Source organism: Natator depressus, chromosome 1, assembly GCF_965152275.1.
Source record: "Natator depressus isolate rNatDep1 chromosome 1, rNatDep2.hap1, whole genome shotgun sequence".
Classification (NCBI taxonomy): Eukaryota; Metazoa; Chordata; order Testudines; family Cheloniidae; genus Natator; species Natator depressus.
The window spans coordinates 251,306,404-251,329,389 of NC_134234.1; the positions used below are offsets into that span (position 1 = coordinate 251,306,404).

The following is a 22,986-nucleotide window of genomic DNA, read 5'->3' on the forward strand; positions in this document are numbered from 1 at the left end:
GGGTCCAGACAGAGCTGATACTGGCCCCATCAGATTTTGCAGAATTTAAACTTTCATTTTTAAAGAAACGTTAGTTAATCCTTTTATGGGTTGTGAAGAAGATCTTCCTAAAGTGACCCCATGCAAGGATGAGTCTGAAGAGTAACTCTTAACTGTTTCATGGTCCCTTGCAAAATATGTTAACTCCTTATGCTAAACAATCTGTTCCACCTTGTATTTAGCTATGACTCTGAGCAGGGCCACCTGGAGGATTCAGGGGGCCTGGGGTCTTCGGTCATCTCACACTGCAACAGAAACTTTGTGTGAATTCGGGTTGAATTTACTGAATTGTTTCAGTTGAAGAAATAAGAAAAGATCAAAGCATTTCATTTTGACATTTTTTAAATGAAATGTTTCAATTTTTCAATTAAAAATCCTCTTTGTTTTAAATGTGACTGCAATTTTTTTTTTAAAAAAAGGATTTTAAAAAAAACGAAAACAAAAAACAAAAAAATATTAACTTTTTCAGTTTGAAAACTGTTAGGGTTTTTTAGGTTTCATTTTGACCACCAACCAAAAAAATCCATTATTTGAGCAGCTGTAGTTGAACCCACAACAATGGAAAAGCATCTTGTAACTGGGTCTCTTCTCTCATCAAAAACAGTCTTGAAAATGGATGACTCGGGTTCTGCAATAATGGGGTCACGAGGTACAGAGCTGGAATCTGGCCACTCACCGGTTCATATGTTCTTATGAGATCTAGAAATCTTCATGGTAAGACTGCAGCCTGCCCATTTGTCCTTGTGCTCTGGTCTCCAGTGTGTCCCGGGGCCAGAGATCCCTGATAATCAGGTGGGGGAGTGAGTTAGAGAAGCACTTGCTAGCACGCCCTAGCTAGAGTTCTGGTGGTTTAATTAAACCACTTGAGCTTCTCTTTCACAGCTTTATTAAGATGTCACCCAGACCCCTGGGGTTATTTGTACCTTTGTAATTCATACTTGCTCTTGGTTTATTTTATATGCAAATATATACAATACATTTCAGTGTGTTTCTATGTTTCATCCCCCATGTGGACTATTAGAAAAAGCTTTCCAGAAAGTGTGCATCATCAACTTAAAAAAAGAAAGGCTTAAGCAGGATTTAAAGAATTAACTTGTGCTGAGAATGGGAAAGTACCTAATAGATGGAGCAGCACAAGGAACTCTCCTGCCTTCCCTACCCCTCAAGAGTATAGAGTGATACGGGACTGAGATTTGGACTGCATTGTAGGGTTGCAGGGCAAGCCACAAGCAAAGCAACTTGGGAGCCTTATTTTTTTGGGAGCTCTGCAGTTTCCAGGCCAGCCTTATCAGTGGGATCAGGCGATAACTCACTGAGATACCTTCACCCTCCTGGCAGCAATAACCCAAGAAGAGGAAAGAGGTATCTCATGGCCTGATTTGCATCAACATTTTTATCTCGTAATGTAGGGATTATGTTGCCTTTGGTCCCCATAATTTGTATGGTTAGTTACCCTGAAGATAGGTCTAGTGGAAAGAGTAGCTGGTGATGTCAGTGATACAAAGAGCAAGATGGAAGCAGGAGCTAATAGCTGAAGTTGGAATGGGTCCACTGAGAAACTGATGGTTCTTACAAAAGTAATGAGTTTAGTGTTGATAGGATGAGGGTACCAAGAGGCAGGTTAAGCAAGACAAATACACCTGGGGACTCAAGGCAGCAGTGGAATTTATTATATGACTAGAATGTGCAAAAATCTAACTACTTCCTCTAACAGCTTCTGTTATGTCTTTGGGTATTTACATGTAAGAACATTCTCGGTTATAAACAAGAATCTACTTCCTCCTCCAAAGTACTTGCCTGGTTTCTGCCTGCTATAGGTTTATTATTGTTGTTGTTTCATTTTAAAGCATTTGTATAGTTTTAAATTCAATTTTACTTTTCATTGTTTGTTTGAAATATCAGCTAAACACTTTGTATAAACGTTTCCCCCTACCAATCTGGTGGGTTTTTTGTGCGTGAGAAATGACACCCATATCCATATCCCCATGTTTTGCTCTTCCTCAAAATGGATAGTCTCTCCCAATACTTCTAGTAGACCTGAATTCAAGCTGGCTGCAGTGGGGCAGGAGACTGGGTGGGGGAGGTTGGGAGAGGGAGAGAGGAGGGGCTGGAAGAATGGGGAGGGAGGCATGATAATGATAGGGGAGGGGGATGGAGAGGGATAGTGCCTACACCTCACGGGTTAGGAAAGGGAGTAAATGGAGTCCGCTCTCCAAGCGTTAAGGGGCAGGCTGGAATTTCTGTGTGTACACGTATGATGAAATTCTGACCCTGAAATGATCACACACAAGTCCAGGCTGGGCGCCTTCCAAAAGCTTGAAAATAAGACAGCAGACCCAAAAAAAAAAAGTGGTTTATAATTAATTGTTTAAAAGGTTATTGTTTTTAAGCCAATCTCATGATATTTTTGGCGTCTGGCTCATGATTTTGGAATGCCTGGGTCTGGCAATACTGAGGACTGTTCACAGTAGTGAGCATGTGATTGGGTATACAAACCCCACAGTGGGCCCAAAGAGGTTAAAAGGCAATACTGGGCCCAAGTAGCCCTGTCCCTCCGGGCCTGCCGAGCATGCTCTGACTGGAGGAGCGGGTTAAAAGGAGCTCAGAAGCTCAGGCAAATGGTGGTAACAGGCTACAGGACTGAGGAATCCTTCTCTGGGAAGCCAGACAGAAGGTTGAGCCTGAGAGGGGACCATAGAGCAGATAAGGCCCGCAGGCAGAGCCTTCTCCAACCACCACCACCACCCCTTTGAGAACCTGCAGGGCCCAGCTCCTTTGCACTTTTTTTTTCCATTGAGCAACTGACTGGTTGGACTGTAAAGGCCATACCCCAAACTGAAGGGACCTATTGGTAGGAAGTAGTCCAGAGAAGCAAACTTGGACTTCCTACAGGGAGGACCCTGCTTGTGTTGCTTCCCACAGGGCCCTGGGCTGGGACTCAGGGGGGAGGGAAGCCCATTTCCCTTTACCACACCCCTTTAAGGGCCAAGGCCCAGATGTGGGTGAAAAGCTGAAGATTCCTGGCTTAAGGTCAGGAACAGGCACTTCCGCTGCCCTGACAGAGAGGTAAGGGGGTGAGAGTTGGGTGTGCTAACCACTGGGCCGTGTGGCCCTCCCAGCCCCCTATCACAGAGCACTACACTCTGTCTTGGCAGGATCAGGCCTATCGTATGCACCAGGGGGGCCTGCTCATGCAAACACTTACACAATTGAACAACTTCATTCATGTAACTAGTCCCACTGATGCTTTTCAGGATCAGGGCTAGTCATAACCACCATAGAATCCTGCATGGAGCTTGTGGGAGTTAGCGAGATCAGGCAAGTACCTTCTTTTATTTCCTCTCTTTGATTTTTTTGGTTTGGTTTGATTTAAAATATTTTTATTTGAGATATAAAATAACCTTTGCTAAACCAATAACAGGGGGAAAAAAGAAAGGAATGCTTTACCTGCATGCTTTATAGATAGCTCACATGCTCTAGCTGGGTTCACTAGTCTGCAACATCACCAGCATATACATGGGAACTGTTTCACTTTCACTGTCACATCAGATCTCTGGACTAAAGTCAGTGATGATGTCCCTTAAATATTCAGCATTGCCTTAAACCAGGACTGTCCCCCATCCTGTGACGTTACATAATCTATTTTAATTTTTAAATTGTGTGTGTTTGACTCTATAGCTCATGAAAGGGGCCAGATGGACAGCTCCAGAGACTGAAGCCCTCTGTTTAGCCACAGAGGGTTTGTCTACACTGCAACTGGGAGTGAGTCTCCCAGCCCGGGTAGACAGATTCAGGGTAGGTCTACACTACCCGCCGGATTGGCGTGTAGCGATCGATATATTGGGGGGTCGATTTATCGCGTCTAATCTAGATGCAATAAATCGATCCCCAAGCGCTCTCCCATCGACTCCAGAACTCCAGCGCCGTGAGAGGCGCAAGCGGAATCGACGGGGGAGTGGCGGCAGTCAATTCACCGGCGTGAAGACGCCGCGGTAAGTCGATCTAGGTACGTCGACTTCAACTACGCTATTCTCATAGCTGAAGTTGCGTACCTTACATCGACTCCCCGCCCCCTAGTGCAGACCAGGGCTCAAGCTAGATGGGCTCAAGCTAACACACTAAAAATAGCAGTGTGAACATAGTGGCTTGGGTGGCAGCTTTCAAATGGCTTTCAAGCCCACCCAACCCCTGGTCTGAGCTCAGGTGGCTACCCTGAGTCTACACTGGAGCCGTGACATCTACACAGCTATTTTTAGTGCACTAGCTCAAGGCCATCTAGCGTGAATCCATCTACCCGGGCTGGGAGGCGTGCTGCCAGCTGCAGGGTAGACGTACCCAGAAAGGGTAGAGCACTGATGCAGACTCCATCACACTGCAGTATACTTTTCCCTGGCACAGATGGCACTGCCAGTGCCAAAAGTTCAAAAATCATGAGATTGGCTTAAAAATTGAGATTTCTTGGAAGCACTTGAGTCACGTTTTCCAGCTTTTCTCTGAAATTATGAGGAGTGGAAACTTACTTTTTTGTTAAATGAAATCTGAGATACTTACATAATCGTTGTCTGCAAGAGTTGGAGCTCTCCGTGAAACACCAGTTATCACGAGAAGGATAAAATTGCAAGAGCTGGTGCCACTGCGATAGAGCGACACTCCATTCCAAATCGTTACCATTGCTGAATGCGGTTGTGAAGAAGGGAGATCGCTGACACAATGGTGCATATGATTCATGCTGGTCTACATCTGACTGCAAAGTCAGGGTAGCCATCATGTTAGCTAACCCAGTTCTGCACACCCGTGTTCAACCACGATACAATTTGTACTGTAGACCAGCCCCTAAAAGGAGCACTTTGGGGTGTGGAGAATGTTTCTTGCTCTGTGGCTCATTGAATCCTGGACAGCTCTGCTGAGACTCAGGCCAAGTAAGCCTGTTGTGATAATGACATGCAAGCTTGTCCATTGGGAACAGGATGACAGGTTCCATCCTGCAACTGGCTTTGTGTGGGCAGACATATGTGCCTGCATGGACTGCCAGGGACTTCAGGGGAAGGCTAGTGGGCCTGTTCATGCAGAGCAAGTGGCCAGGATCAGGGCCTAAAATCACTAAACTCTATTTTTATGTATTGCTGGAAGAAAACATAGAAGAAGAAAACGTAGCACCCAAAGTGGTACTCTAAGGGGTATATACAATACTGACAAATTATTACTTTCGATATATTGCTTTTATAATAAAGCATTATTAATTTATTAGTAGTAGTATTCATTTTTTGTATTACAATAGCATATAGATGCTCAGCGCCTCCCACCCACCAGTGGCCCCACCAATCTGCACCCTGCCCTTCCTCCCAGCGCCTCCTGCCTGCTGCGATCAGCTGTTCAGCGGCATCCAGGCGGCGCTGGGGAGGAGGGAGCAGAGCGAGGGCGGGGTGCTCGGGGGAGGGGATGAGAAGAGGCAGGGCGGAGGTGGGGTGGGGGCAGGGCCCAGGGCGGAGCGGGGTCAAGCACCCCCAGAGAAAGTGGAAAGTCATCGCCTCTGGGCTCTAGACATACACATAGTAAGCAACAGTTTCTGTCCTGGAGAATTTACAACCTAAGTAGATATGGTTGGGCAGGGAAGCAGCGGCACAGGGAAGTGAAGTGACTTGCCCCAGGTCATACAACAGGGCAGTGGCAGAGCCAGGAACAGAACCCAGGGCTCCAGACTCTTGGGCCAGTACTCTATCCTTTCGGCAACACTGCATCTCATTAAAATATTTTGTATTTACATATTGCCTTCCACCTGAAGATCTCAGTTCTTTACAAGCAATGATCAATTAAGTTTCACAATAGATGAATCAATATTTTAATTATTATTAAGATGCCCAAATATTTACCAGGTAGGAAAGGGAAGAACAAGTTCTAGTCCAATATGTACTTGGTATAATATAACTGAATCATAATGAAACACACCAAACTACATTAATTCAGCATTAAGGTTGTGATTTTATATATTTTATAAAGTGGAAGTTAGGAAATGCCAAAGCCAAAGGCTGAAATCCTGGCCCCATTGAAATCAATAGGAGTTTTGCCATTGACTTCAATGGAGCCAGGTTTTCACTTAAAGTTACTTCAGCAACGTTAACTGGCTGTGTTGTAATGTTGTATCTTCTAATTTGTTTTTTTCCTCATTCGGTATCTGGTGCTGAATATGTCATAAAATATATAGCCTTTAAAGTGCAGGATGTGCAACACAGATGAATTAATGTTGCTGTATGCTACCTTCTGCTAAATTCTGTCCTGCTTTATTTATCATTCAACCCAATTAAAGTCAGTGGAGTTGCATGATATATAAGGCCCTGATCCACTTTAACAGGACTAATCAAGTCCTTAAATTAAGCACATACTTCAGTCATTTGCTGGTTTGGGACCTAAATGAGGACAGAATTTGGCTTAAGCGCAGTTCTTTTTCTGATCTTGTTCTGATTTTAATTCTTAAACCTGAACATTGCCTTCAACAGGATTTTTTTTTTTTTGCACTTAATGTCTTTTTTTTTTTTTTTAAAGAGGAGGAAAAATAAATTGACGCCTGATAATATTGGTGCCATTTAAATTGGCCTCAGACTTTGAAACTTACATCTCCTGTGGGTGAAGGGGATGAGGGCAGGGTGAGTTCCAGAATATACTGCTGTTGCTATTTGCTTGTAGATAAATTTTATGTAAAGCTGGATAATCTATTCGGAAGCACATCTCTTTCCATTGTGGACCTGATCCTGCACCCCTTTCACACACACACTATCTCTTGACTTCCGGGGGAATTATGAGCATGTAAGAGCTCCAGGTTAGTCCCTCTCATGACAATGTTGTAGCAGTGGGAAAAGACAGAAACTATTTTTTAAATGAAAGCTTTAATCAGAAGGATATTGCAGAGTGCAGCAAAAATTGTCAAAACCCTAAAATCATGGACTCTGCAATTTTTTTGTGCCAGCAGTTTTCTTCTGTTCCTGGTTTTAAGACTGTGTTTTTTGGAGGATTGTGCGGTGCATTTTTCAGTGAAACATTTATATCCTCCCTTGTGCAAATTATCTCAGCCACAGCAGCAGTCTCTGTACCAGTCTAGGCTGTTCAGAGGTGGTACATTCTAATGTCATAAAAAGGGTGGAACTTCAGTGGGCAAGAAATCTTAATCGATCCCCACTGAACATGTTCAAAAGGGATCTTTCTAATTTGCTTGTAAATTTTGTATCCAACCTTCCCACCCCCAAAACTTGGTCATATACTCACACCTCAGTGAGTATTTCTTTCCAAGTTTCAATGTTCAGCAGTTATTTGAGTCCCCTGAATGGGGGACAAAGTGTGGCAATAAGTTTTAAACCATTTTTTTCTCTCTGCTGTCGAACTCAATAACAACTGAAGGAATTTTGCTCAGACTTTTTTTTAATAAAAGCCCTTTTGAACAGAGACCAATTTTGAAAATATTTCATTCAAAAAGAAGACTTTCCAGAATGATCTGAGCATGTGAAAACAGAAGTTACGGCCAAAGCTGGTTTTTTGCCTTCAAATCAGTGGTCACTACCCAAAAAAATGCAATAAAATTTACCTACCTCATAGAGGAGTTGTGAGACTTAATTAATTAATGTTTGGAGAGATACTTCGTTTCTAGGTTGCCTGTGAGCCTGCTTGTCTGTCTGCTTATCAGTGAAGCAAGCAAATCAGATCACTTTCTGCATATCACAATTAAAGTTTCTTCTGACAAGTTATGGAAAATAGAGACCCACACAGTCATAGAGAAACAATGAAAGCCTTCTAATGGGCTATATTCTGTTCTCTAGATACCTAAATTGCTTGAGTGATTCTACAGCACAGTATTCTCTTTTGCTAAAATCTTTTAAGGCCTAGTCCAGGTGGATATGTTATATTTGTGTTAAACATTTCTGATAGGATTTTAACCATTTCCTGTCAGAGCCATGGGGCCCTACTCTGCCCTGTTACACAGACACAATTCCCACTGACGTTAATGGGAGTTACGCCTCTGGAACTGAGGGTGGAATTTGACAATATGTGTTCAGTAAAAAGAAAAACAAATACTGTGCACTGGAATGTATTGTTTGCCAAAAGCAACACGTTGGAATGCATCTGGTTCCTTTGCACACTACCAAAATAAGCCATCTGATTCTGAATCTGTGTTTTCCTGTTAGGGTGTGACATAAGCTCTGTGTGTAATATTATCATTTTTGTAACAGTTTAAAGCTAGAAATGACAGCATTCAAACTGATGAGGACACCTGTCCCTGAACTTTTAATATACACTGAATGGGGTTCCATATTTCCAGTAAGAGAGTGAATATTTAAAAACGTTTTTGATGCTCTACGTACCATACAGCAATGAAGTCCACACTTATGGTCAGGGAGAGTTATTTACACAGAATGAAATGGCCAAATGTTGGTTTTAAAATGTGTGATTCTGGAATTGTGGGGAGATCTGGAAGGGTGTTTTTCTGGTTTTGTTTGCTTTTCCAGCGGTGGTGTAAAGCCCTTTACCTCTTTTAAAGATGATATGGCATGTTGTGTAAAAGCAGGGCTTTGCCACAATGTCTGTGTCCAAAATTTCCCTCAACACGCACTCATGCTGTTCTCTGTCCCTTTTGGTTGCCATCTTATGCTCAGCAATGGCTGGATTTTCAGTGTTACTTTGTGTGTGTGTAGCTCATGAAGGCACAGCCCTTGGAGAGGGGACAAAGGTAGGTTTGTGCTGTTGGGATTTTGCACTGCTCTGGGGACCTAAATAGCCTCCACCATAATTTACACAGCCCTGGGATTATGGCAGGTTTTCAGGGCTGCCTTTGACTGCTATGACCATGCCCTCTGCACCAGGACTTGTGAGGGGGTCAGTATAGGGTTGCTTATGGTAACTGAAGTGCCTTCCCCAGAAGAATTCTCCACTAGGCCCTTGTGGGGTTGTCTGCAACCCATATACATCACCACAGCATATAAACTTCTACAGCAGAGGAACTGCTGTAACAGCCAAACTAACTAGATGTTGAAAATGAATAATGAACATAAACCTGTTCTGTCACTTTCTGTTCATGCATGATATTTTAACTGGAAAGCAAAAAGAGTTTGCCATATCCTTTTGTTTGAAAACTACCTGGGGAGAAGTTAAAGTGGGTTAGATGAGGAGAAATAAAAATTACAGTTTTAGTAGTCATCAAATTTTTCCTTCTCAGGTGATCTGGTATCTCGAGCAATGCATCACCTCCAGCCACTCAACTCAAAGCAACATGGCAACGGCACTCCAATGCACCACAAGCAGGGATCACTATACTGGGAACCTGAGGCTTTGTACACTCTCTGTTATTTTATGCATTGTCCACAGATGGAATGGGAAAACCCTAATGTTGAGCCTTCAAAAGTCACACTGCAGATTGAAAGGTAAGATCTTATTTGCAATATTTAATATATGTATAAAGACGTTTTATTAAAAAGTCAGCATTGCTGGCTAATTGATCATTACAGGCTATGCAAAATATATTTCACTGCAGTCCGTTTTGGTTAGCATCCCCTGGAAATAAATTTCTCCTGCAATGAAGTGCTCCACTGCTGACCCAGTATATATCAAAAGTGACACCCAGTGGCTACATCCAGCAGATTGGTTCCAGATGTGTATTTTGTAGAGATTTCCTTTTTCATTCTTTGTCTCTTGGCTGTTCTGCGTTTTGGAAAGGAAAATTAGAGGTTCCTAACAGGTTTGGGTTTAAATGTGTTTTTCTACAAATTAATGGGATTCGACAACGGTAATTTGGGAAGTGGAGAATGAATAGAATGTTGTATATAAAGGACAGGCTGTTAAACATACTGTGCAACAGCTATACTGATTGCACAGGCATGACTCATACTTACACTCAGGAGTAACCTTGGGGCTTCCATTCTCTAGGCTGGCAGGTGACGCATGTTTTTTGGGAAGCTGGAGATGCTGGCCGTATTGCTTTTAATACAGCTTTTGATGAAAACTGGGGAAAATAAAGGTAGAAAGAGAATGACAGGCTAGGCGTCAACTCAGTGTCCCAAGAAGATGGGGAGAAGGAAACACTGCTCTAAACTCTAGATCATTTCAGTGCAAAATTGAAATAAAATAATTTTGCAATTAAGAAAGGAATATTCTCTATTGTCGAGGAACCAGGAACTCCTGAGTTGTAAGTCCCAGCTCTGACTCTTTTTGTGGCCTTAGGAAAATCATGAAACTTCCTTGCTTTAGTTTCCTCATCTATGCCTACCTCATAACGGTCACTTGAGGATTAATTAATGTTTGTAAAGTGCCTGAAGGTGTAAATTATTAACATTTTCTTAACTTCTGTAGGGCTTGTCACCATGCCAGCTAAGCCAAAGTTTCAGGCTGGCCTCCACAATTGCATTTCAAAGTATGTATGTGGAAAACTCTCATTTGCACACACAAATGGGCAATTGTGCATCTAATTACTTGATTTGGACATTAAAACATGGAGTTTGCGTACTGGAGAACAAATTTGAAAATGTGGCCCAAAAAGGCAAAGGATGTGTGAGATGCTGTTCTGACTGAAACTATTCTGTATCCATTTATAAAAAACAGCATAAGGTGGAATTTCTGGCCCTACTCAAGTCAATGGGACTTTGGGCACTGACTTTAGGGGAACCAGCATTTCACCCACAGTGCCTTTGTTAAACTGTGGGGCGGAGTGAGGAATCCTAGGTCATTCTTCTTGACTATGCAAGAAATTTAAACAGGGACCACTTTCAGTGCTGCCAACTCTCGACCTATTATTACGAGCCCTGTAATATTTGGTGTTTTTCTTACATCCCCAGCTCCTGAAGTCATGAGAATTTCAACTTTCATTTACAGTATAAAGAAAAAGTAAAATTGTAACACTCATGGTTGTAGAGAAGAGCTAGAAGACTTGACCCCCGATGCTCAAAAATCAGAAGTGAAATAAAAAGAACCCCACACTTATTTTTTAAAATCTCGGGATTTTTCGGCCAGTCTTATGATTTTTGGGGGGGTTGGGAGTGGGGGCTAACATGCATTTTGAATGCTTGGGGTTAGCAATACTGCATGGAAGGTATTATAGGGAACAAAGTTAAAGAATCTCCCTACCACTAAAAAAGGGCCTGATTCTACAGCCCTTATCGAGATGAGTAATACCATTGATTTCAGTGAGAGCAGCCATGTGAATAAGAACTGCAGGATCAGGCCCCAGTTTTGTAAGATTTCTAAAGACTTCACAGTGTTAAATGCAAAAGGACAGAAAGTTTGAAAAATTTTCTCTTTTTAAAATTTGTTTTCATGGTTTTTTTCCCTTTTCTAAGATGGTCTGTTATATATATTATATTTTTTAGCAGTTCTTCAAGTAAATATTACATAAACCCAAGGCAATTTTGTTTTTTTAATACTCTGGCAAACTATCTTTCTTTGCAAGGCCCGTTTAGCAACTGTGGTTAGAGCCAGAGTAAGTACTCTGTGTTGTTGCCAGAAGCTCGTGGTTAATTTTGGAAAGAGCAAAGATTCCTTCTATTGCCTAATCAAACATGCTTTAGTAGTTAGTACCAGGAAACACAAGTGGAAGTGAGACAGAGTAAAACATATGCCTAAATATTTTGCACTGAAGTATGTTCTATAATATATTGTACCAACTGTATATAACCATCTTGTGTTGCCCCACAGAAGAGATTGATTAAGCTGAATTCTATTTAGTGCTTTGAAAAGCTTCCCTTTTAATTTGCCACTGAAGGATACCAGTGGTATTCCTTATTGTGCAGTCACTCTTTATGGCTGGTTACTTATCTCTAGCATGTTCAGTTTTCATTATGTGTTTTTATGACTTCTGAGGAAATAGGATTGTTAAAACATGAGATTTTTATATCTAACAGTTCTAATCCTTGTGCTTTAATTTATTTAGGTTCCAGATTCTCTCTTCTTCTAATGCTGTTCAATTGCTTTTATGTTGGCAAACAACAAAAAGAAGAAAATTTAGGGCTAGATTTTCTACCCCCTTCTCTGGCCTTTTTGTTGTCACTCTGGTCGAGCAGAGGAGCCAGAAACTCAGTGGATCTGGACACAGGAAAATTTACCTGGCATGATGGAGTCCTCAGGTGTCATGAAGCCAATGCCACTCTCTTCTAACATCCCAACATAAGGGTCATCCTCAGTGCAGAGAGGAATAGGAACAAGATGTGGTCAGAGTGCATTGTGCTCTCGCCATTCTCCTCTTATGGGTGGCCTCTTGGGAGCTGTTACTGGCTGCTCCTAGGCTTCTCTAAAATACACAGGTATTGCCATTGAACAATACAGGAACTCAGAAAGCTGCAGCTCTGCTCCCCTTCCTGCTCCTTCTGCTGCAGAAGCTGCACGTACTAGAGAATCTGGGTTGTAGTCTTTATTGTTATTTGTTTTGTGGTAACATCTAGGACACCATTGTGCCAAGTGCTTCACAAACACATACCAAAAAGATGGTGCCTACACCAAAGTGCTTACAATCTAGATATGTAGAACCAGATTTTACCTTTGAATAAGTCTGGCCCATTCTATTTGTATAGTATTTCTTTGTACTCAACTAGGTTTTTGTTTTTTAATGAAGTAAATGAAGAGGAGTGCAGTATATTTAACTTAATAGAATATATTAATTAAAGGGGGGAAGAGTGTTGCCAACTCTCACAATTTTATTAGGAGTCTCCTGATATTTGGTTGGTTTTTTTCATAAAGTCCCAGCTTTTGGAGTCATGGGATTATATGAGAATCTCAGCGTTTAAATAAAAAAGCAAGTATCCAGCATTCATTTTGAAGAGAAAAGCTGGAAAATGTGATCTGAGTGTATCATAAGGGCTCAAAAACTAGAAGACTAATAAATAGGCCCCTACATTTGTTATTTTTCAGTCTTATGATTTATAAGCCAACCTCATGATTTTTTTGAATGTTTGAAAGGAATTGGCAATACTGGGTCAATCGGTTGATTGGTAGTACCACAGGAGTTGTCATCTTGGTCTTGAGTGGCCTATGCAATAAAATAAGCTATAAAAAGTGGTGCATGTGCCCAATTATGCAATTTTTGCTGAAACATTTTATATTTTATTGGAATTGTCTTTATTATATGTTAAAGGTGTGAATACAATTCAAATACTTCATCCATCGTCTCACGGAAGTCTCTACTCTACATAATTCTCCCCCTCCCTCCCTCCACGTCTGCTCTCATTTCATCCTACTCTCTCTATTGATGCCTATACTCCTAAGTGCTCCTTATGTCTTCCCATTCTCAATTTCACACCTTCTTTCATGCTAAGCCTATGTCTGTCATGGTGCACCCTTCACAGAACACCCATCCTCTCCTGGTGCACCGATGGCGAATTTGAAGGCAGAGGGAGCGATTTCATTTGGAATGAAATTAACCCCATCCAGAGAGCCCCCACAGAGCCGATACACCACTCACATTCTATTTTGAGTATGGACTTATGTGGGACTTGACTAGTGCATAGGCCTTGTACTGGCCTTCTGCACATAGGTAAATTTCACTCCCAGTTAACTTGCTCTCTCTACATTCAGATCCTCCTAGAAGTATGTTTCTTTTTCAAGGCCATCAAATGACAACAAGCCATGTATTTAATATATATATAATTTAATTAATCACCCGATACATTGCATATAATAATAAAAAGCAAATGGATGGCTATTCTAGTCCTCTCTTTATGTATTAGTCATGTTTGTTTATTTAGGAGTAGATCATGCCTGGTCCTGCATGGCCATCTGGGGAGTCAGGCCCTTTGCACCCTCTGCGTGGATGGAGTGGACTTGCCTGAGTCATGGCTTCAGGCACTTGTGGGGGAGAGCAGGAGTTTCATATCAAGCAAGAGGGCAGATGATGGGCAGTCCTATGACTCTGCACCTTCCACCTCTGATTCTGTAACCCTTATATCAGATCTAAAGTGGGATTTAAGTGGTGCAAAGGACTTGGGCCAGATTCTCTGGCCCACTAAAGCCACTTTGTGCTGCGTAAGAGCCCAGAGAAGGTCAGTCAAGTCTCTAACACTTCCTAAATTATTGCTAGTAGTGCTTTAGGAACCTGAGAGGCACAGTGTCTGTATTTGCAGATTGTGCAATGTTTCTTTTTCCTAAGTAGTCCCTTACCCACTTTTTATCCGCAGCTGTATTGACAGGGTCCTCATTACTCCCTAACTCACTCTATAGAATTTCTTTCCTCATTAACAACTCATTGAGAAAGCAGATCAGAAGCTCAGCCATTTTAGAACCATTCATTAATTTTATTCACCAATATACAGTGTTCCTCTCTAGTATTTCTTCTCTCCTTCTTCCGTGGGCAAGCACTTACTCATTGTATTGCTTGGCTGCCTTTGTCTTTTCCTTGCAAGCCTTAATTGACTTGCTAGGTCCTTGTTTGGTTCCTGTCCCCTTTTCAGTACAGATTTTTTTATTTTATTTTTTTTTTAAATCCTTAAACATTGAGAAATCCCTTACAAAGCCCCATGGGTCGTTTTTGTTTATTGCATTTCCACCCTCCTTCCATGCATGCTGGAATTGTAGTCTGTGGTGCATTAATTTTGGTGAATGCTCCCCAAACCATTCTCAGTCTGAATAATATCCCAAGCCTTGTCTACACACAAAAGTTGTATTGCTTTAAGCTATACTGGTATAGTTAAAGCAGTACAACCCCTTGGCTAGTGTGGAGTAGGAATGAAATGAACAGGTATTAGACACCTTTATACTGGTATAATTGCATCCACAATAGGGGTTGTACAGCTATAACTATTTTGGTAAAAAGGTCATGCACCTTACTGAAGTTGTGATACCAGTCCAAAATCTGAAAAAAGGCCAAGAATAGTGGAGCAATTGCAAGTGATCAGCCACGTAGATGAATAACAACTAAATTTCCTCATCGTTTAGCTGAAAAAGTCAGATGGTGAAATCCTGGCCCTGTTGAAGTCAGTGGTAAAACCCCAGTTGACTTCAGTGGGGCTAGGATTTCACCCAGGGACTGGAAAAAGAAAGTCCTAAGTTCAGCTTTTGTGTCTCTTTTTATCCTTTCATCCTAAAAACCAAGCTTCCATTTTTTTTAATCTCTTCAAAAATAATGGTATTGGCAGCTGCCAGCAGTATGCTAGATTGCACATGTTATGGAAAAAATCTTAGGCAGTATTTGTAGCTCAGCTGTCAGATAGTATATCCTGGCTGAGCTTGTGCTGTACACTAAATCTAATTTATCAAGCTAGACTTAAGCTGTCTTTGTGATTGCTCTATTTTTTAAAATGCAGAAAACTCTGTTAATGCAACATTAACAGACATAACACATAATGCAGAACATTCAAAGTTGTACTCCCCAAAGCAATTGTAACTCTGGTTTCTTTCAGTGTATTTACATCACTGTATAGTGTCAATTGTTATGCCAAAATATCCGTGCAATGTATCGGAGTTACAATTCCTATAAGAACCATTACTCTGGCTCTGCTTTTAAAATATCGATCGTTAATTGCATTAATGTAGGCTTTTAAAATGTTCTCAGTGTTTTTAAAAACAAGAAAGTAAAAGAGGGATTGCACATTCAAATATTGACATTTTCCCCATACACCTGTGTAGACTGGAGCATTGAAATCTTGGTATGTTAAAAATGTAAGCTAAATTCTCCCCTCAGACAGTTCTAACTTTAGTCAAATCAGTTATACTGGCCTGCATAAGTGAGAGGAGGATTTAGCCTTTAATTTAAATAAAAAATACCAGGTTGTGCGTAGACAGTATGCGATTTTCAAACATTTAAACTTAGATCATTCTTAACTAGGGCTCTGATAACTGGAATCCACCTCTAGCATGGACCTATGTGCCAGTGTGGACCCATGTGCCATTAACCTCATTGGTACAAGGATCCATACTATTGGATCCCAGTCCAGAATCAGGATCCACATGTCAAAAGTACTGTGCTCACTGAAGACTAGGGCCATTGTAACTGAAGATATAAATATGAAACATTTTGAGCACAAAAAGGCATCTGAAAATGTATTAATAATTGGAAGAACATCTTTCCATGCTCTGGTAACTCTAACAGTGGCCCATTAGCATATTATCAAATTTTCTAAATTAAAACAAACCTTTTGAGTTGAGAACAAATGTGAAAGATTTCAATTAAAAGGACCCTTTGAAAAGAAAGAAAGAAATGTTATCCCGCTAAGAATCAAGGCTTAAAATGAAAGTGGCTTCTCATTCATAACTTTAGAGTTATTGGCTCAAGATTGTAATCAAAAATAACTTTTATTTTAATGGCATAGGTAGAAAATTTCTTTCTTAATTATGATCTTCCTGTTTTCAATTCTCTTGGTAACTATTTTAATCAATTTGTTTTTTTAACTAAATAACAGTACTTAGATTCTGCCATCCGTACTCCCATTGAGCAATAGCATACGCCACGAGTGTTCCCCTTTGCAAAAACCCGTCACATCTCTGCTGAATGTAGACCGTCATCTAATTAAACCTCACAATAGCCCTGGAAAGTAAGTAAATACATATTACTATCCCCATTTTACAGCTTGTGAAACTAAGGCAGGTATGTAATTAGCCCAAGGTCACAATGGGAGTCATATCTGAGCTGAGATTAGAATTTGTAATTTCTCATTCCCAGCCTTGTACTCAAACCTCTAGTCCAGCCCTTTCTCTAATAATTTGTCTAATAATAATCAGTACATATATGCAGCAATGCTCTAGCTGGGTGTTTGAAGGACAGTAGCTTTTAAATACAATCCTATAAATAGAAAGAATGAAAGATACTTGTATCTTCAATTTTTCTTTAAAAACTGAGTTTGACCCACATAAAAAATGAAGTATCATATTAGACTTTAGAATGCACATTTTTCATTCTCCTCTAGCTATCCATTTCACCTGTTTTTATGTTGTTTATACTGCCACTGCTAACAGTAAACAAAGAGGAAAGCCTGAGATGACATATAAGTAAGAAGGGAGTTTTAAATCTCTGAGTATGCCAGGAAACAACGAGGCAAGAACGCTGTGCATCTTGATAGCCTGTTAGTTATTTAGGAGCATCTTCAAGGCAAATTGCTTTTTGCAAGGAAAAGGGATTTGCTACAACACCTTATATAGCTAAAGTAACATTATTATGAATAATTAAAAGATCCTGTGTAATATCCAGGGCCCATTTTAACATTTGTCTTAGGGAATTAGTGTTTTACAATTCTATCCATTCTATATTACCACTCTGGAACGTCTCAACCCCCAGAAATAAGAAAGAGACTTGATATGTGGGAGCACTGCAGAGAAGTAGTGTCCCTGCTCTGTCTCTGCTTTGAAGAAAGTGTGTGTCAGGGGAGAGAAACAGGGGTGGTGATGGTGCAGAGTTGCCAGATCTCAGGGAGATTTGGGGAGCGGTGTGACACAGCATAGGAGAGCAGGCCAGCCAGTTGCCACATGAAGAGGAGGAAATTGCCAACTAACTAGTCCCTGCAGGTGACCAGAAAGGAGAGAGTTAGCAGGTCACTGAACTCTCCCAGAGGATACATATATTAAATGGGGAGCACTGGATAGAGCTGTATAAATAACCAGTTTTTTGGTTTGGTGGCCCAACTGAAAAAATGCAATAAAAAAGATAATTTGGGGGCAATGCAAAACAATTTTTAAAAAAAAATTTCTGCGAACAGAGAAAGCAACATCCATTTTGGATTAAACAAAATGTTGTGTTCAACCCAAAACAAAATGTCTTGTTTAGTCTTGGGGGTTTTTGTATCCGTAACAACATGGTGAATTTGACATGAATTCATTAAATGTTTCCGTCAACCTGAATCTGCAAAAAAATTTTGGTGAACATTTTTTTTTTGCCCAGGTCTAGCACCGGGCCTCTTCAGGAGGACAAGGGGCATTGCATATGTGGAAAGGAACATCCTAGATTGCCCTGGTGCTGGCGCCAATTCAAGGATGCATCTTGGCTCTGGAAGGTTTGCGGAGCACTATTGAACATATAAGATGATGTCCTGTAGTATGACCTGACCTGGGCGACTCACTTAATTTCAGTGGGATAGCACAGGGTGTAAATCAGTGTGGGGAGGGCAGCGGATCACTACCTCTCGAACTGAAATCCACTGATAGATCCTCTTACAAAGTTTCTCCCCAGTTGTTCTGTTGGGGAGATGGGTTGCCAGACATCTGCAGAACAGCCCAGGCTGTATTAGGCAATCTTAGCTAAACTAGAGGGGGATGATATGTGTCCCATTGGCCCTGCCCTCACCCAATGCAAGGCTGAGCACTCTGCACACTCGTAAAGGGATGGGGGCTGTGATCCAGAGACTCCTGTGCACCTCCCTCCACACACAAACACATGCACACAGGAGAGCCTCCTCCGCATGCAGATCTGAAGGTACAATCTACTTTTCATCACTTAGGCCCCAGAATATGTATGCTTTTGCTATAATAATAACTTAATTAAAATATACACTTAAAAAAGAATAACCAGGTGACTAGTGTGATACAGGCCGGCTCTTGAATACAAAGGCAAAATAATGCAGCAGTCAAACTCTCTTCGTTATAATCTTCCCTTGCATAGTGAAGATAAACTAGTTAGGTACACTTTAATAATGCAATACCTGAGCATAATTATATCTTTCTCATGATGTGATTAGGAAATATTGTCATGTTATCGTGTAGACTACAGCTTCCCTACTACTTTGTGTTCCTCATTGTCCCTCAGTACATAAACAGTTTTGAAAGAAAACTTCACGTGCTGCGTAAACCCTAGTAGTGCATTTTTAGCCTATTTCAATGGACCGTATATGATTTTCTCCTCAAAAACACAAATCCTAGTGACTCCGGATACCGTGTTATGTGTTCCCTTCATGAAAAATAATGGGTAAATTCCTTGCCTCTGTGTATGCAGTGGAACTGCCCTTTAAACAAAATCTTCTGCCAACTTCTATAAAATACTAATACTGCCCTCTGTAGGCTTTTACTATATGAAATAGCCACTGCACCTTTTAATTTTATTTCTTTACTAAAATTTGCAAAATGTAAGCACAAGAAAGAAAGAAAGAGAATGTAAAATATTATAGTATTATGGTTAGAACTCCCGTAAACAGTGCTGCCTGTTTGTAAATATAGTGGGCTAGGTTTTCTGCTGGCTGCCATGGCTTTGAGTTGCAGCAGTGTGGGGCAGTAAGGAAGCCAGTTACATCTCCCTGATTGTAGGAACAACCCGACTGGGGTTTAGAGTAAGTTTATGATCCATTTTAGAGAGTGCTGCCCTGCCCTCTTTGTGTCTTGTGGTTTGTATTGGAACTCTAGGTAAATGCAAATACCCATTTCTACGACCCAGCCTACTTTTCCCTACTTGGCTTGTCGCCTAAAATTTACAGGTTCCTGTTAATTATTTTATTTTGCAGAATGTTTTTTGGATGTAATTTTGTTGGTGTCTGCAGCCCATGCTGAGCATTATTACTCATCCGCTGCAATTTACAAGCTTCTGATACTGTGCACCGACTTCTGTAGCTCTGCTTTCTGATACAGTAGACCTCCTTTATTCCTTTTCTTTGATGGCACAATATTTTTGTTCATAACGGTGCTGAACCTGCTTGCTTTGCCCAGGATTACTGCCAGCAGCTTACAGTGAGTTTTCTACTTTCAGCTGGGTGTTCAAATTCCCCTGGTTGTTACTATTAGCATGGTTGGTACTGATTGGAGAAGACCTCAGCAACTTCCAGCTTTGTTTAAACAATCTGACCCAAGCATACTCCTTTTCAAAGGCAGGAGTCTAGTTCCCACTGAGAAGGTGATGACCATCCCTTAACTCTAGGTTCTCGTTTCCTTCAGTAGTTCCCAAGTGCTTGATTAGCTTCAGTCCTGCTCATGTCTCATCTTCTCCAGCACACATGGAGAGTTCCAGTCTCCCCTTGCCTTGCTGTTATTGCATGAGAGGCTAGTAGTGTTTCAGAAAAGGCAGCTTTTGTGGCACTCGACATGAGTTTTCTAAGTAGTCTTTGATATGTAGCCTCTGAGACTTCTTTCTTACAGTTCTCTGCCATTGATACCAGTACGCCCCATAACTATAAATTCCTCCCCAATAAGCTGATTTTACATTGCAGGTAGACAAAGTCCCTTATAAGTAGTAGTCCACAGACTATTTAATTCTCTTGATCTTTGCACATTCTGCTGTCTGTTTGGTTAGTGATGGAATCCCCTACCATCAGTCTGTTGTTCTCAACTGTTTAACATTACTAGGTCCTCTTCTCCTGGAGATAATTCCTTAGGCCCTAAGGTTTAAGGAACAAGGAGTAGTCATACTTCCCTGCCTATTCTGGAAAGTTGGTCATCAAGGGTTTCACTTCAGAAAAAATTCAGGGGGTTGGGGTGAGCACCTCCTGGCCTATAGTGGGGAGGCTGCCATCTCAGGCATGGGGTGTCAGGGGGGACGCAGGCCCACCCAACTCCCTGCGTCCCAGCCCAGGGCCCTAACAGTGGCAGGGTGATCTGCCACCAGGTCAGTGGGGATTCCAGTCGCAACATGCTGACTCACACTCCAGCAGCACGACCGGACTAGAGTCTGGTCCCCCGGGGCTACTTCCTACCACAGTCTAGGTGTAGGGTCCTGTGGTCCAAAGATCCCCTGTCTCCTCGGGGTACTCGTCTATGGGTAACTCCAGCAACTCCTTAGGGTCCTCATCTTCCTCCCTGACAGCAAGGCATCAGTTCACCCCGGGGCTGGGCTGGGCTCTTTCAGAGGCATTTGCTAGGCTGCCAACCCACCCGGTTTGGCTGGAAGTCTCCTGGAATCAGGCTCGATCTCCCAGAGGCTATTGAAAGCAATCAGGGAGATTTTAGGCCACTAAAAGTCCAGCAGTGCAGTGGGGCTAAGGTAGGCTCCCTACCTGCCCTGGCTCCACGCCGCTCCCAGAAGCGGCCGGCATGTCCAGCAGTGGCTCCTAGGTGGAGGAACAGCTAGGGGTCTCCACGTGCGGCCCCCGCCTCGAGCGCCAACTCTGTAGGTCCCATTGGCCGGGAACAGGGATCCACGGTCAATGGGAGCTGCAGGGGCAGTGCCTGTAGGCAGGGGCAGCACGCAGAGCCACCTGGCCGCCCCGAGCCTAGGAGCCACCGGCAGACATGCCACCGCTTCCGGGAGCCACCCAAGGTAAGCATCGCCCAGCCGGAGCCTGCACACCTAATCCCCTTCCAAACGCCAACCCCCTGCCTCAGCCCTGAGCCCCCTTCCGCACCAAAACTCCCTCCCAGAGCCCACACCCCAAACCCCCTCCCATACCCTAACCACCTGCTTCAGCCCTGAGTCCCCTCCGGCACCCAAACTCCTTCCCAGAGCCTGCATCCTGCACCCCTGCCCCAGCCCTGTGAAAGTGAGTGAGGGTCGGGGAGAGCGAGTGATGGAGGGATGGGGGCTGGAGTGAGTGGAGGCGGGGCCTCAGACAAGGGGCAGGGTGGGCAAGGGTGTTTTGGGTTTGTGCAGTTATACAGTTGGCAACCCTAGCATCTGCTCCCCAGAAGAGACGTCCGGTCTCTCCTGTGGCTCAGCAGCAACTGAGCTCCAGGGCTCTGTCTCCTTTTCTGCTTCCTGTCCTGCCCTGGTATTTCCGGTGAGGGGGGTGGGACAGGGCGTGTTTGGCTCCACCGGGAGAACGTAGTGGTCCCTCACGCTCCAGTTCCAAGGGAGGCCACTCAGCCTCACTACAGGAGCACATAGACCTATGAAAAGTCTGTGTGTGTGTGCGGGGGGCCAAGTGACACCCCTGTGAGTCATATCTGGAGGGGTCCTTTGCCTCCTTTAGCCAAGATACACTGCCTGCCTCATTCAAATAGGGGAGCCAGATACTCTGATAGGGGAGCCAGATCCGCTGATGAGAGGCCTTACGGCCTGCCTTATATGTCCTGTTCAGCCCCAGGTATATCTTTGTCTCATGTAGATAATCTTGTTCAGCAATCCAAGCCTCGAGGGGCTAATGCTTGAACCCCAGAGTGCCTAATTTATGATGCAATAAACTGGGAGTTCTTTATACTGACTAAATTGCTACAGGCTTGCTGGTTCCACAGGCCATATTGTACTCACCTACCCTGATCCTAAGTCATTGTTTGGTAACTTTATCTACCACCTTGTTACCTGGTCTGTTTAGACTAGATTTAAACAAAATGTCAAGATCTCTGGTGCTTTTCAACTTTATGTACATCAGGTGAACTGTCACTGAGCTCCCCTAGGCCAACCCCTTGCTCCCTCAGCTATCTATCATTCGTTAACTTCCTGGACTGGGAGGTTTAAAGGCCAAACCACAGCCCCTCTCTGTGCTCAGCCACAAGCACACATGCTAATCAGCACACTTGTAATACAGCCAAATGTTTTTACAATATTCCCAGTAGCTTTTCTTTAAAGCAGCAAACAGTTGTAGTCACACAGGCACTCTCCCAGCTCTGACCACCACCACTACTGTCACTACAAATTAGGTGGTTCATTGAACAATCTTCTCATGGAAGCCTGCGAGGATGCATTCTTTTCTCATCAGCTACTCTAGGATTCAATGGCAAGATCTCAAGGATGCAAAGGCCCCAAAAACAAATAGTCTCTCATCTGGAGGGTGACAGAGATTTATTTAAAAAAAAAAAAAAATGAAAATGTCAAGTCAGTAAATGACTGAATAATTTAGGAGGAGATTTTCAAAAGGGTCTGAAGGATTTGGGAGCATCATGCCCCATTGAAAGTTACTGGCACTTGGGCTCCTAAATCCATTAGGCACTTTTGAAAACCTCTCCCTTAAAGAAAATTAATGTCACAGTCGTACAGAGAAAAGTCTTCAGAAGAAGAATAAATGGTATAATACTACTTAAAGCTGTGAATGGGAAAAAAATGTTCCAAGGGCTCAAGGTCCTATTAAATCAGGTGTCCCAAGGTGGGTATGGAGTAAGGTTGTGTATGTAAAATTTAAAGTATTTGCCCAGTGGGCACCTAACTCA

General features: G+C 42.5%; 2 protein-coding genes across 5 annotated transcripts in view; both read left to right on the forward strand.

Annotated features, from left to right (window-relative positions):
- Positions 1-22,986, forward strand: part of CRY1 (cryptochrome circadian regulator 1) — a 510,254-nt gene that overhangs the window by 343,599 nt on the left and 143,669 nt on the right. The window lies entirely within an intron of this gene.
- The window catches only part of ABTB3 (ankyrin repeat and BTB domain containing 3), a 278,201-nt gene that overhangs the window by 178,038 nt on the left and 77,177 nt on the right, over positions 1-22,986 (forward strand). For 2 of the 4 annotated variants that reach the window (XM_074941145.1, XM_074941153.1), the window contains exon 3: positions 9,239-9,443. The exons of 1 other annotated variant lie outside the window; for it this stretch is intronic. In XM_074941145.1, the coding sequence (XP_074797246.1) occupies positions 9,239-9,443 (205 nt within the window). Of the gene's footprint in view, positions 1-6,579; positions 6,681-9,238; positions 9,444-22,986 lie in introns of those variants that run through there. One more of the 4 variants, XM_074941159.1, reaches the window with a different exon arrangement.